The sequence below is a fragment of the Callorhinus ursinus genome, unplaced genomic scaffold (assembly GCF_003265705.2).
Source record: "Callorhinus ursinus isolate GAN/ISIS: 27379988/994484 unplaced genomic scaffold, GSC_fseal_2.0 scaffold20, whole genome shotgun sequence".
NCBI lineage: Eukaryota > Metazoa > Chordata > Mammalia > Carnivora > Otariidae > Callorhinus > Callorhinus ursinus.
Genome location: NW_027397082.1, coordinates 33,267,687 through 33,282,709, shown reverse-complemented (window position 1 = coordinate 33,282,709; position 15,023 = coordinate 33,267,687). Strand labels below are relative to the sequence as shown.

Below are 15,023 nucleotides of genomic sequence, written 5' to 3'. Positions count from 1 at the left end.
CAAGGCTGGGCGAACCCTGAGGTATAATTAAGCTCCAGAGCTCCCCACAAGATCCAGGATCTGGGATGCCTGGCTTCTTGGCCTCCTGACCAGCTTTTCCCCTTCCTTGCCTGTCTTTCCTGGGAGCACTTTCTCATCTATCCCTTGCCCAGGCACACTCGGCTCAGGAGCCTGACTTAAGATAGACATCATGGGCTTCTTTTCTCCTCCAAGTAAGACTTGGGGCTGGATCATCCTCTCAGGTCCCACCTGAAGGGCTGTTATACACCTGCCCCAAATCGGAGCCAGATTCTTCTTCAGAAATGCCGGTCGATCAGCTTCAGGCACTAGAGTTGATGCCTGCTTGGGGTGCTGTCAGTTCGGGGGTAAGGGAACCATTCGTGGGAAGGCCTTTGGGGATGGGGCTGCTGACAAGGAAGCAGAAGCTCCTGGACCTCAGGAGACGCCCCTGCCTGCTTCCCATTGAATCTCTTGCTTGAACTGTCCCAAGTAAGAGGTCTCTACCCAGGGCACCACAGATTGTTCCTTTAAATGGCTCAGACACCTTTCAATCGCTCAATGTCTCCTCTGAAGCTAAGGATGTGAAGAAGCTCTGTGAAACCACTGTGCCTGCCTGGGGGCCCTCTCCTGCCTGGATGAGCCCAGGATGGCACCTACGCAGCAAAGTGGGTGCGGGCAGGATGCTGGCAGGCTTAGGAGTAGCTGGTTTCCGGAGCTTAGGATAGAGACAGGTGTGGAGAGGCCTAGGGGGGCTCTGCTCCTAACGGAGGGCCCAGTGGCCACCAACATGTCATATTTGTAGGTGGGGCTCTATCCATATTTTGGAATGGGTGACATTTAGTTTTTCAAGATACCACTGTACCTTTAATTTATTAGCTTTCCATAAAAACACATAACATACACAATCTACAGGATAGAAAGTATAATTTACAAAAATATAAAAATCTTGGTTATTTTTTAGTATTCCAACATATTACTGCATGTGTTATTTCAATAAACATGTTTAAACAATGCACACTTAACCAGCCTGATTACCTCTATGGGGAATGGTGTCTACTCCCTCCTCTTTGTTTTAAAATAAAATATATATTAAGAAAAAGAAACCACGATTGGTTATATGTGCATACTCTATGTGTGAAAGCTTTTGCAGCGGAGTTTCAAAGTTCATACCGTTATTTAGGCGTTGCGTTTCAGTATCAATATGTGGCCCAACATGTTTTCAACTGACTGTTTAGACAGAGGTTCTTCCCTTGTGAAGAGAGCAGGTCCCCTCACATCTGCAGCCTTCTTCCCTGGTGATGACAGGATGGGTCACATAAGCCAACATGGTGGACCCGTTCGGCTTTCAGGTCTTCAGAGCAGAGGGGATGGACGATGAGCAGCCTTCAGGTGAAGGCTAATTCCCAGATTCCTTCAGGAGATTCATACTGGCATGTAGGGGGCTAAGTCATCAGCAATGAGAGACCCCAGGATGGGCCCCGGAGGGACAGATCTTTCTGGGACCCGGCAAGGGTGCTTGTGAGCTCTGCCCGCATATGCAGCCCTCACCCCAGAAGGCCCTGAGGATGCTGCCCTGCTGGGTGTGGAGCGGGACGGAGGTTTCCTTCCATCCCGGAGTGGCTGGTCTTACCGGCAGGCACAGGTCTCCACAGACATGTTGGGGTACACCTTCAGAACCACGTTCCGGTTCTCATCCAAGAAGAGGACCCCAAGAGAGTTCATCTTGTCGGGAACACAACAAGGCTCTGGGATGCCCGGGACGATGCCCACAGCCCTGACGATGCTCTGGATGGTGGCGTGGTTGGACGGGCGGACAATCTGCAAGGCAAGAAAGGAGCACGGTCACCTAGGCGCTCTGCCCTCACCCACCCACTGTGCCACCTGCATGTCCTCGAGGAGGCCACAGAAAAGGTGTCAGCCTAGAAGAAAAGGTGAGATTCCAGGGCTGGGCACACATTTCCTCTGAAGTCAGCCACAGACTGAGTCCCAGGGAGGTGTGCAAAAGCCTCAGTCCTTCCTGCCCTTTGGGTCTCCCAGAGGGAAGTTACATCCCTACACGACTGGCCACTTGGGGGCACCTGTGCATCACTCATCCCCAAGGAGTCCCTGGACCTGGGCAGGAACTGGGCAGAGGGCGATGCCCAGTTGTTCTGCCCGGGCCACAGCTGCCCACATTTCCCAGTCCCAGGAGTTCCGACACGCTTCCCATGTGAGTGCGTTCTTAGCACTGGAGGGGAAGGCCCACAGGCGTGTGTGCACCAGCATGATGGGGCTGGAATGCACATTTCCCAGATGGGTCTGACTGTGGGGTGTCAGGGGCTGCTTCACCTCATCACCCCATCTTGTCATAGTATCAGTCATATGGGGTGGGATTACCTTTATTTGACTGGTGAAGAAGTGGAGGCTTAAAATGTCTAAGTAACTTGACCAAGACCCCTCAGTTAGGAAGCAGCCCAAAGTCATGGCAAGTTGGAGAACATGCTTGCAGGGGCCGTGTGGGCTTTCTTTCCCTCCCCAGGCAGCCTTGCACACCCAGAGGAGTCGGGATCCCACCACAAACACAGAGAATGCTGTTCTCAAGCACCTCGAACAAGAGATACAGGACCAGGCTGCAGGAGTTACCCCTCATTGCGGGCCAAAGGAAGTTCTATATGTAGTGCGTTGATGAGAAAGGCCCCTTGCGTGGGGACGTGGGTAGGACAGCAAGGTAGGGACATGTGATTTGCGGGCTCAGCCCGCTGTCAAGGAAGGCGGCAGGCCGTCAGCCAGACTGATAAGGTAAGTGCTGGGTCAGCCAGCTGAAGCCTGCTCACCGCTCATCCGGCATCTGCCCAGGCCTGCGCTAGGCTCTGCCGGCCAACACCTGTCTCTCTGTCGGGCCCCTCCCTTCCTCTCTCGCACATGCAAGAAAAGCCCCTTAATTCCCAAGCAGGTTAATGTTGCCCCGGGTCTGTGGCTGGGAAATCACAGCCGACTGATTTATTTACCTTCAAATTGGATTTATGCACGGACTTCCTTTCTTGAAGGGGAAAGAATGACCTGAAACTCAGCAGAGGAGCTAAGCAGGAGGGAAGTGTGCACTCTGTGGGGAGGGCCGACCTCACCTGGCAGCCAGCCCACTGCAGCTCTGGCCATGGGGAGATGGACGGACAGAGCCACAACCCAGCCCGGAGGGAAGGGGGGACTGCAAACCCCAGGGCCAGCACGGTGGATAAAACAGCTGCATGCCGTCTTTCCTGCAGACTCGCGCACGGTGCGAGCTAGTTGCCCCGTGGATCCCTGTCCTGTGTGGGAGGCAGGGGCGGGCGGGGGTGGGGAGGAGTCACTAGGAAGCCACTGAGACCAGTTTTGTGCTGGTCACAGACCCCAGTGCCCTGAGGTCCAGACCAGGAATAGAAACAAGAGCCTTGGTGAGGAAGGGGATTTAGAGGCCTGTCTTGCCTACAGGGGGGCCGGGGGGGGGCAGCATGTACTTCCAGCTCTGTAAGGCAGTTGCTATGTGGGAACACACACCTAAGGAGATGGATTCTCCAACTCTGGTTTCTCTTCAGATTGCATAAATCTCCTGCTTTTCAAAGGAAGACATGTTCTGATTTAAAATTCAAACTCAGCTAAGTCAGCCCTTTCAAAAGCCCAGCCAAACCACATCCATCTGTGGGCTGTATTCCCCTGACAGGCTGCCACTCTAGGATCTCTGCCTACTCATCCCCACCTTGAATAGATGGGAGGTGTTCTAATCCCCAGTTCACAGCCAGGAAATAGGTCACCAGGCAGAGGGACTTGCCAGTAGGGGCAGAGCTGGGACTCACAGCCAGACAAGGGGCTGAACGCAGCGCTGCTGCTCAGACAGCCTACCTTGGGCATGGGGAACTCGCAAACCCCCGCGCAGTAGTAGGCGTCGAAGGATTTGGGCAAGATGATCCATTCATTCCACCCGATGTCTGCGAAGTCCACCTTCAGATACCTGCGGGAGCAGACCCTTGGCTCGGCCCACTGCTTCCTCCGGGCTTTCTGCATCGTCTTCTCGTCGAAGTCCAGCACCCTCGAGGAGGCCATGAACATATCCTGGCCCTTCTTCTTGCGGTCCTTGCGCCCTGGCCGTGGCTTCAGGGCCCGGAAGGGGCCAGGCCACAGTTCATGCTTGTGGTAGTGCTGGGCATGGGGGGCGTGCGCTGGCCTCTCGTCCAGACCTGGCAGCTCATTGTCCTGGAGGGGCCTGGTGGCCTGCGTGGCCCGGCGGACCCGGGGGTCTGCTGAGCTGTTGGGGGCTGCGCCGGGCTCCGGGTCTCCAGCCTGGAAGGGGTCATATCTCTGCAGCGTCACTGCCACACTATTGGGTTCTGAGATGGCCAGGTCGTCGGCGTAGATGAGGATGTAAGGCTCGTGGGGGCTTGGCCTGGACACCCTTGGGGCCTTCTCCGCAGGATCCAGCTGGGCAGAGAGGAGCAATTCGCCATCCTGGCGGGCTGCCTTGATGATAGGGGAGATGTCCTTGGCCTGCCACAGGCCCCGTGGCAGGGGCGCCAGGGCCATGGCCCCGCGGAGCAGCCCCTGCGTGGCTGTGTTCTGCGAGAGACTGCGGAAGAGCAGGTGTTGGCGTGCAGGCAGGCCCGGGGGCAGGAGGCGGCAGGAGGCATTCTTGGCCCGCTGCTTGCATGGCACCTCTCGTGCCCGGGGCCACCGAGGTTCCGAGTAGAAGTGGAATGTGGCCGAGAGGATCATTTCTGAATCCTGCATAGAAGTCAGGTTGAAGAAATACACAGCCTTCTGGTCGACCACTTCTGTGAGGGCAGGACAGACCACAACAGGTTAGGTTCTTTCTTAGGTAGGTCCCGGTGCTCACGGGATCTCCCACTCAGGGTTGGGATGGAAGAAGAATGCCCATTTAGGGAGCCCCCCCACCCAGGCCAGCCAGGCTTTCCTCATCTTGGCTCATCCTCACAGTAAACTGAGGAGGACGCCCTTACTTATCCTCAATGACCAGATGAGGAACTGAGGTCAGAGAGGCTGGGGATTGTCAATACCCCATTACAAAAAGGAAGAGGTAGCAGGCGGGGAGAGGGGTGCTTAGGCACCTCCCTGTGTCCTCTCCCTGCACTCCAGTGTCCTCAATGCACAAATGCACGAATACCACTGACATCTCCATGGAGGAGATAAGGTAGAATCAGGCTTGGCGGATGCTTTGAGTCAGGTGCAAGCCCTGTGAGAACGACCTCCTGTATGCACCCAGCCCTCTAGTTCACAGATATTAAGTGTGGTCGTTCTTCCAAACAAGGTGAACGAAGCAGAGTGCCCCTGACTCGCCTGTGTTCCGAGTACCTTCTGAGGGAAATTGGACTTGAGGGCACAGCTGTCTGGGCATCTGCTACATGTTTTGCCCAAGGGCTTGTAAAGCTTCTTTGACAAAGGAAGAGCAATATCAGGGTTGCACAAGGCCACTCAACAAAATCTACAAAGACCAGGTTGCTCTCTAGAGGCCCAAACAATGAGAAGGACTGGCATTCCTCAAACAACCCATCTGCAGCTCGAGAATGCTCTGGCCCCTGCATCCCTGGGGCTGTCAAGCACCTCTTCCTTCTTGCCTGGTTCTACCAGGTGTATCCCAGGGCCACGGGGCAGAGCATCCCCATCTGTGGCCCTAGGAAGCTGCCCCGAGCCCAGGCAGCATGAGTTCTCTGAATGGCCAAGTCCCCCAGAGGGTCCGGGTGGGAGGGACGCGTTGTTCCCCAGGCCTTCCTGTGATACTGCAGGCTGGCGGGAGACCAGAGCTGCCAGGCTGGTTGCCTCCCTCCTCCTGCTCTCCTTCCTGATGCCAGGCGTCTGTGTGCTGGTGCAGACTGGTGGGCAAAGCTGCCAGAGGCACAGAGCTCTGAAGCACAGGACTGTGCATGTGTGCAGGGACGCTGGGCCCAAAGGGCATGGGTCAGGCTCTTAGCTTCCCTGACACCTGCACCCACAGAATCAGCCGGGATTTGTTTTTGTTTTTTTTTAATCAAAATCTTCCTTTTAAGGATATTTCCTTCTATTGGGAAGAAGGCATAAAGCGATTAGGAACTGTCATGTACTCTTAAGGGACCATGAAAGAGAGGAAGGAAGGGAAAAGCATACCCACAGAGGGCCTGATCAATGCCAGTCAAGATTTAGATGACACTCTAAAGACCCTGCCTTATCTGACCCTCAGAGCAAACCCAAGGAGAAGAGTGGCAGTCCCTCAATGTGCTCCACACATAAGGAGCAGCGCAGGGCCCTGAAGGCCGATTAAACTTGGCTTCTCCAGACACTGCCGCCTTTGTGTCCTGAGCTCAAGATCTGCGTATCTCCAACTTCCTGCTCTCTGCCTTCCTCCCCTGGAGATGCCGATTCAGAGGGTCTGCGACAACGGGGCCAAGGGATCTGTGTTTTCACCAGTATCCTAGAGGACTCTAAGCATCAGGCAAGTTTGTGTACCTAGGGTTGATGTGTGGATGGGGCGCAAGCTCGCCAACAGTGCAGCCCCCCATCCTCCAAGCTAGACAGGGCCCTAAGAACCAGGTCCCCAGGCCGCCTCAGGACCACACCGAGCTCATCTGCGTCAGGTGGACAGTGGGGGGTCTCTATTTCACATGATCGTTTGCAGGATTAGATAAATAGCATATGTAGTGTGCTGGGCACCAAGGAGGAGCCCCTAAATGTGGTTCCCTGCCACTTCCACCTAAAGGACCAAGGCTGGCAGAGCAAGCAAGCTCTTCTACACCGACTCGGTATCCCCCCACTGATCCAAATTATCTGAGTTGTAACCCAGCTAACAAGGCAGATAAAGTGTTTTTTCCTTTTATCCAATTGAAGTCTATTGTTCTTCTACAGATTCCTTGCTGGGAAATGCGTTAGGAGGCTCTAGGACAGACATTTCTGACACTTTCCAAAGAGCTGGCCCACTGCGGCAGGATGCAGGCATCTCTGGCCTAGGAACTTACAGCCTTTGGTGAGGAAGGACACAGCCGACTGGGGCAACAGAGATAGGCCTCCCCAGAGGAAAGGCACCTCAGCCTCCCTCCCAGTGACGAGCTAACGGACCAGAGGATCTATGAAGAAGGATGACTGTGACCACCATGCCAGGGACAGCAGCTTTGGCCTGAGGCAGGTGTGGCCCAAGGAAGGCGCTGGGAGGCCTGCCCTCAAGGAGCAAGAAGTGCCTGAGAGGAGGACTGACCTTCGCTGAAGGTTATTCCTGCACAGGATGCAGAAGAGGGACAGCAAATACCGCTCCTCTTCCAACAGAGAACCACAGAAAGTGTGTTCTGAGATTGACGCCCAGCCTGATCAATCCCACTCAGGACGGGAGTCCTTCCCCCGTGTGGCTTCAACACCTTTGGCCATAGGGAGCTTGTCCCTCATGAGGCAGCCTGCTGCCTGAAGACCCTCTCTGGGGGAACTGGGGGGAACTGTGGGGGTGGTGATGGGCCACCCCCATCCCCAGCATGTGAAGGACCACAGGGTAGCTCTGCTCTCTGACTGTGTCTACATGCAGGCAGTGCAGGGGGCTCCAGGCTGTGACGAGAGACGGGGAACCTGCAGGAAGATTCCCGGCTTGCATGAACCCAGGCCTCAAGAGAGAAACCCCTAAGAGAAGTCCCTATTTCTATTTCCCATGTCTCATGGTCAGCAAGAAAAGACCCTCCCTCCCTCCTTCGCTCCCCCCACCCTCCCTCCTTTCCTTTTCCTTTCTCTTTTTCTTCCTTCCCTCCCTGCCTCCCTCCCTCTCTCACTAAACATTAGGTAAACTCCTACTCTGGGCTCAGTGTTGCACTGACTGGGGTCCTAGAAAAGGTGACCAGAGGGGCTCCACCCAGGGATGAGACAGACGGGCCATCGTGATGATGCCCATCTGCTGCCCTGTCACCGCTTTACAGAGGACTGTCCAAGTGAGGCCCGGGGGTGCTGGGTGCATTCACTCACAGGCCACTGCCCTGCTCACAGCCCTCCATTGCCCCAAGAGCAAAACGGAACCCCTCGCAGAGGCCCTGCTTGACCTGGCCTGCCTCCCTGCCCACCCGCATCTCTGCCCCAGCCACCCTGGCTTCTGGTCCCTCCAACACGCAGCTTCCCCACTCAGGGCTCTGCCTCTGCTGTCCCTTCTGTCACTGCCCCTCCTCCTCCAGGCCCCGCCCCCTCCCCTTCGCTCTCCGCTCAAAGGCCATCTCAAATACAGGGCACCCTTGGCTTCTGTGGCCGGAAGAGAAACGTCGTCACTCTGTCCCCTGCTTCATTTGTCTTCACGTCACTTCCCAACTTCCTGATCCGTATTTCTTTATTATTTCTCTTCCCCCCCAGAACACCAACTCCAAGGGAGTGGAAATCTGGCAGCTCTGTCACTGCTGCATCCTTAGATCCTAGCCCAAAGCCTGAGTGAGAGGTGATGCCTGGAAGTAAGTGGTGAATGATGGGGGAAGCGTGGGGTCTTTGCTAGATCTGTCTGCTTCAGTTAACAAAGGGGGTCCCTGACCTGCTGGCCTCGGGCTCAGCAAACACATCCTGTAAGTCCAGAAAGCCTCATTCTTTGGGAAGATGAAGCTCATGATACATATCCAACTAAAGACACTGGGCAGCAGGATCTTTGTTCAGTTACTTCTGCTTGAGCCTCAGTTTCCTTGTCTTTAAAATGGGAATAATATCGTTTACCACTGATGGAGGTCCAAGCCCCAAACATGTATGTGTGCTTGATTCCCCAATTTCACAAAGAGGAGAGCAGATGTGTCATTCATTCTCTGGAAGAAGATGGAGCTTCAGAAAGGGTATCTAACTTGCCTAAAGTCACCCAGCTGGTAAGGGGCAGGGCCAGGGCATGCACCCAGGTCTGTCTGACCCCAAGGCCATGCTCCCCTGTGTACTTGGATTAGAATGGTGATCTACCTAACAGCGAATGTCACAAAGACCATGTGCTGTGAAGCACAAAACATTTTGCAAACACAAGTCATTATGTGGATGTTTTAGAGTTCTAACTCTCCGAGAAAGAAAGGACTAACTTTATTTAGATGAGCCATTCTTTCTTTGGATTTTTGGAAATCTCATAATCCTAACTGGGTCCACTCTGTGGGCACTCAGCCTCCTTCTTGAGGGTAATGGGATGGGACTGGGTGGGGGAGGAGGGAAGAGGTGGCTCTAGACCAAGGGTCCCTCCAGGCACCCTGCTGACCAACCTTCAGGCCAAGAGGACTCTCAGAACAGAACCTAAGCCACATGGAGATTTGTCCCTTCATCCACTGCCCTGGAAACAGCCATCAGGGGGACCAAAGATTGAACTAAAAGGACTAAAGCGCACACCAGAGTGGGGCTAAAGATTCAAGCACCAATGGAAGGTGGAGGAAGGGAGCCATGGGCCACCAGGGATGCTGCACAGAAGGGAAGAGGATGAATATGTATCAAGCGTCTATTTTCAGGCAGGCCCCAGAGGAAATCCTGCTTGTATCACTTACTAGTTGTGGAGCCTTAGGCAAATCATGGAGCCTCCGTTTCCACATCTGTAAGCTGTGCAGAGTTTTTGTAGGCATTTCCTAAAGTTGTAAGATCATCTCTGCAGAGCTCACGCCATGGTGTCTGGTACCCAACACATGCTCAGAACATACTGGCCATGTGTTACCAGCTACTATGGCACTCAGGGCACCATGTCCTCGTTGCCTGTCCTCATACCCGGCGGGAGGCATTGCCACCTGTGCACCCCTCCAGCAGGAGCCAGAGAGTCCCGCGGCCTCTCCCCTCCTGCATCTAACCAATCCCAGTTCCTGCTGGCTTTGCATCCTGTTTCTTCACAACCACCTTGAACTCTGTGTCCCTCCACCACTGTCTTCACCCATGGCCCGACCTCCACTGCCACCGTGACCCCAGGTCACTGTCACCCATGTCACACTCACGCTTCATGAGGAAATCATCTATTATAGATGAAGAGTCAATATCCTCACTATACAAAAAACCTCTACCAGTCGGTAAGAAGTCAAGACACAAGGAGGAAGCCATTTCCACAGGAAAAATCGCAACTGGCTAAAAGGCATGAAAAACAGTTCAGGATGACCAGTAATGGGGAAAAAAAGTAACTTTAAATGAGGATATAGCAAGTTTTACCTTCACGTTAAAGATATGATCCTCCTAGGGTAAAAAATGATATATATATATATATATATAACATATAACATATATACTATATATAGAATATGGTAATATATTTATATAACCCATAATATATATTATATATATTCCACTAAACTGTTAACTCTGGTTATATTTGGGTTTGTAATTAAGAATGACTTCTTTTCTTTACGGTGATTTTCTATGGTTTCCAGATAAGTACGAATTTATTGCATCCCCTCTTCTCCCTCCGCCTCCTGCATCTCTCCTTCCCTCTTCTCCCTCCGCCTCCTGCATCTCTCCTTCCCTCTTCTCTCCCTTCCCTCTTCCCTTTCCCTCCCCCTCTACTTCCACCGCTGGCTGCGCACCACATACTGCCCCACAGCTGCAGCCAAGCTCAGGCCCCTCAAGGCTCTTATGGCCTGGTTGGGCCTGCTGGTCCACCTCTAGCTCCTGCTCTCTCCTCTCATTGCTTCCTCACAGAAACCAAAGTCCCCAGCACACAGTAGGCTGCTTCACTTCTACACCTGGCCAAACACCACCTGCCCTTCAGAGTCTATCTGGAGCCCTACCTCCTCTGCGAAGGCTTCGCTGGCCCCTCCCCACCAGCCCTCCCCGTGCCGGGTCAGTGTCGTCCCTTGGCTCCCAAGCATACCCACAGCCCCTCCCCATGACATTGTGCCCCCTGTTCTGCTGCCCAGACTCTTCCGCTTACTTCTCCCTCCCCCCCCCCCGCTTGTGCACTTTTCTGGGCAGGGCTCAGAGTCTGTGCATCTTTGTGTCCTCTGAGCTTACAGCACCTGCCACCTAATGAGATGCTCAGGAAATACTTGGGGAACTGAAACGAATGTGACCTTTGGCCTTGTTGGCAGATAAGTATGTATTATTACTCTCCTTTAGAGATGAAGACATCAAGCTCAGAGAGGTTAAGTAAATTGCCTGATTTCACACAGGTCAGTGGAAAAGCTTAGAGTTAAAACACAATTGTTTAGGACGGGGGGAAGGTTTAACCTTAGGCCTTAGGGTCAGGCTCGGAAGCGCCCTCCACTGCTGTAGACTTAATAGGTACCAAGACACACTTCAGGAAGCAATGGAAGGGAGGGAGGAAGGGTGGCTAAAATAATAGTCCCTTATCTGGCCTCCTCCGGTATGGTCTGTCCACATTACGAAGCATTATAGCTGGTGGAGCTGGGACTTGTACCCAGGGCTGTCCACATTATAGCATCTAATAAATTACTGAACTCATGCCCAAGGCACTGTCTTAAACACTTGATATATCTCAGTTCATTTTAAAAACCCTATAAGGAAGGGAGCATTACCAGCCCCATTTTAGAAGTGAAGAAGAAAAAAAAAAACTGAGTCATGGACAAGTTTAGTCCCTTGCCCTGGTCATAGACTCAGCATCTGGACCTCAGCAGTCCGGCTCACAGCCCACACTCAGAACCTGAACCATGTTGCCTGGTGGCAGGGACTACCCCACTGAGGCTGCAGAGGCCACTGTCATGCCACGGGATGGTACTAGTATGTTCCAGGACCGGAGCTAAAGCCCCCACATTGGTGCCTCCTCCATAAGATGAGGGGTCCCTGCCCAGGCTCACAGCTCCTCACAGCCCGGTGGCTGGCTCACGAAGCAGGCATCTCTGAGGGCTGACGAGGGGCTGGGTGTGAGCCACTTAATGTGAGTCAAGGGAGGAGGTGAGAAACCAAACTGCCTGGGCCGATGCTATGTCAGGCACAAACCCACCTCATCCCGCTGAATCATACCTCTGCACTGTGTGCACAGAAACCCATGCTCAGAGAGCGAAAGCTGGTGGAGCTGGGATTTGTACCCAAGGCTGTCAAATGGTTCCAAATAAGTCGCAGCCTGGTCCGGATTAATCCTGATCTCTCAGAGAATGGTCTGCTCTACCCTCTGTCTCCCAAGCCCTGGGCTGAGTTCTGATGGAGGTGGGGAGAAATGCTAGCAGTGGGAACAGCACTGGCTTGGCACATGGGAGGTGCCAGCCCCTGCCACTGTGAATGGCCCCCTACCCCAGCCTCAGTTTTCTTATCTGTAAAATGGGATGGCTGGATGTGAAGTACTGTCCTCAGCTCCTTTTCGGGCTAACACCCTATGCATCAATGTTATTTGTGCTACCCCCGTTCTGTGCAAATGGAAAGACAGGACTAAGCACCTCCATGCTGGGGGCTGCAGCAGTGAATGTGCTCAGCGGACATGCTCGCCCCTGTTGCAGGATGGACCTTGCTGACCTTGCTTTCCTCAAAGACAAGGCTCTGAGGCCTGAGTTAATGGATGCAAAGTCAAGTGTACACCTATATGAACACAAATGCTTTGTATTTCCATGGGAACAACATGCACCAAAACACCTAATCTGGCCAGTGTTAGGCTCTGGGCAACCCCACAGGAAAGATACTGGCATGACCTGCCCATTTTGTAGATGAGTACAGTAAAGTCCACAGAGGCTTAGTGATTTGCCGAAGGTCATGCCGAAGGTCATGCCGAAGGCTAGATGATTCTTGACTGGCTTAATTTAATAATGATGCTCCAGAAATGGACCCCATGTGATGAATCAAAATTACCAGGGAGGATGGAGTTAGGCCCAGTTGGCATGGAGCCCTGGAACAGTACCAAGTGGTCTGCTCAGTGGCGGCTGGGGGCCCAGGCCTTTCTGTGGCAGGTATTCCTCAGTACACTGTTGTGCAAGGCCCAGCTTCCCAGGTAACAGGTGTTACCTTGAGTCACACAACCAGCAGTCAACAGGTGGCCGACCTGATCCCAGACTGTCTGGCCCCAATGCTGGGCTTGCTCCTCTCCACCTCAGGAGGGGTTGGTCCCTAGAGACCAACAGTTTTTGTTTTTGTTTTTGTTTCTCCTGATGAATGGCCTTTCCCCCCACTAGGGCTGCTGTGGACCCCTACCCACACTTTCTAGAACGGCATTCTGTGACCATGGGTGGTCTCCATGACAACCAGGGTTTTCCCGCCACCCCTGCCACCAGTCTGCGCCTCTTCTCTGCCCGCCCAGGGCCCCCAGAGGTAGGCCAGCGGGGCCGGCAGGTGGCTGAGGCCGCAGGATGGAAGTGCTCTCAGAGCAGGGCGGGGAGGTGCTCTAAGTGACCTCTGTGCAGCTCCATCCAAGGTGTGAAGGACAGGGCAAAGGATCTGCCCAGGTGGGGCAAGGGTGGGAAGGGAGTATGATGCCCCCACTGCCCAAGCTTCTGGACCCTTCCTCAAACCCCCATGGTCTGAACATTTCATGTTAGTGCCTTGCAGGCCTCAGTTGTGTGTACCCAAGACCAGACACCCAAGGCCCTTCTCAGTTCATTCTGTTTGCCCAGCCCTGGAACCTACTAGGTGCCCCCAGCTAGAGGTTCACGCCCTCTGCCTGGGTCGGTGTCTGGCACTTTTATCCCGGCTGCCTTATGCCCACCTGACTGTTCCACTCAGTGCCCTTCTCATCTGTCAAGAGCCAACACAACTGAGTCCTATGACATGCATACCACCGGTCAGGAGCTTCCCCAGTCCAGGACCATCTCCACCCTGTGCTTAAAGCCTTGTGCATGGGGTGGTCTAGACCAGCAAGTGTGGCACCCTCCCAGTCTTGACAGCACCCTAGGGGCAGGAACTCTGGGTCACTGCCACTCTGGTGTCCCCACTGGAGGTTCAGGGCCTGGCATGGAGTGCTTGGTGAATAGTGAAATGAATGAATGAATGAACGAGTCTATGAATAGAAGGAAGAGAAGAAGTGGTTGCAGTGGTGGGGAGGATGAACAAGTGAGGAAGGGGGAGAAGGAAAAGGGGGGTGTCCGGGACCCCCTCTACTTACCTAGCCGGGCACGGAAGCTTCGAACCGTGTTGCCCCCTCCCGGCCTCGCGCCCCTCCGACTGTATTTCTCATAAAGCCGGAGCATGTGGACAGCGACCATGTCTTGGGCGCCGGGGCCCAGAGTGGCGGCGGCCTCCCCCGGGGGCCGCCAGGGGTCTTTGATCCCAGCCAGGCCATCAGCGGCTGCAGGCGGGGCGGACCTGGAGGGCGCCTGGTGGCTGCCGCCTGCGTCCCGGAGCAACAGCAGAAGCAGAAGCAGCAGCGGGAGCAGTTGGGGCCCCGGTCCCGGGCTCTTCCGAACAGGGCCACGGGCCATGGTGGGTGGCGGCGGCGATGGGTCGAAGCCGGGGAGGAGGAGAGAAGGCGCGGGCGCACCGGAGGGCGCGAGGGCGCTGGATGCCGAGATCCGCGCGGGGCGCGGAGTGGAGGCGGGCGGGAGCCGAGCGCTCAGGTCTGTCCGCGCCGCCCAAGCCCCGGGCCAGCGGTCACAGCCGTCCGGAGCACCGTGGAGCGGAGCCAAGCCCGAGCTGACGCGACGCCCCAGCGGACTCGCGCAGCGAAACTTTGCAGCCCACAGCGGGGACCGCTCGGCGGGTTCGAGGGGCGGGGCGGGGCGGGGCGGCCGGCGGCGCCCTCGGGGGGACCGGCTGTGCGCCCCGGAGCACGCGGGGCCGCTGCCGACAAGGCAGTGCCTGGCCCGGCTGCGGTGTGCGTGCGCCCGTGTGTGGCGGCGGCGGCGGCGCGCGCGCGCAGGGGTGTGCGCCCGAGTGTGCGCCCAGGAGTGTGGGGGGCGTGGGCGTGGGCGAGCGCGCTCCCCGCTCTCCTGCAGAGAGTCGGAGACCCAGGACCCGGCTGGCTCCTGTGTGTTGGCGCCGCAGCCTGGCCAGGGTTGCGCGGGGGCTGGGGCGGCCTTGGGAGGGGGGCCCGCCTGCCGGGTTGCCCCTGTAATGGCATGTGATGACTATGTGGTTGCAAGATGACAGCTCCCCCGTGAGGACCTGAAAGGGGATGTGTGTGCGCCGGGTTGCCTCTGAGCCGGCATCCAAAATGCAAGAGTGAGGGGAACACGGACCGTCCCTGGGCAGCCTCAGCAAAGAGA

The 15,023-nt window shown here is 55.3% G+C and overlaps 1 protein-coding gene across 1 annotated transcript; it reads right to left on the bottom strand.

Moving 5' to 3' along the window:
* Window positions 1–208: 208 nt before the first annotated feature.
* Window positions 209–14,611, bottom strand: GDF10 (growth differentiation factor 10). Its single transcript, XM_025880981.2, has 3 exons — window positions 13,925–14,611; window positions 3,856–4,781; window positions 209–1,818 (listed from the first exon to the last, which is right to left on the bottom strand). The coding sequence occupies exons 1-3, from the start codon at window positions 14,238–14,240 to the stop codon at window positions 1,627–1,629; spliced, it is 1,434 nt and encodes a 477-aa protein (XP_025736766.1). The 5' UTR covers window positions 14,241–14,611; the 3' UTR covers window positions 209–1,626.
* Between the last annotated feature and the right edge of the window lie 412 nt (window positions 14,612–15,023).

Coding starts and splice junctions, on each gene's coding strand:
- GDF10 (XM_025880981.2), bottom strand. CDS start 14,240: ATGGCCCGTGGCCCTGTTCGGAAGAGCCCGGGACCGGGGCCCCAACTG. Junction 4,782..13,924: donor AAGCTTCCGTGCCCGGCTAG/GTAAGTAGAGGG, acceptor CTGCCCTCACAG/AAGTGGTCGACCAGAAGGCT. Junction 1,819..3,855: donor GCGAGTTCCCCATGCCCAAG/GTAGGCTGTCTG, acceptor CTTGCCTTGCAG/ATTGTCCGCCCGTCCAACCA.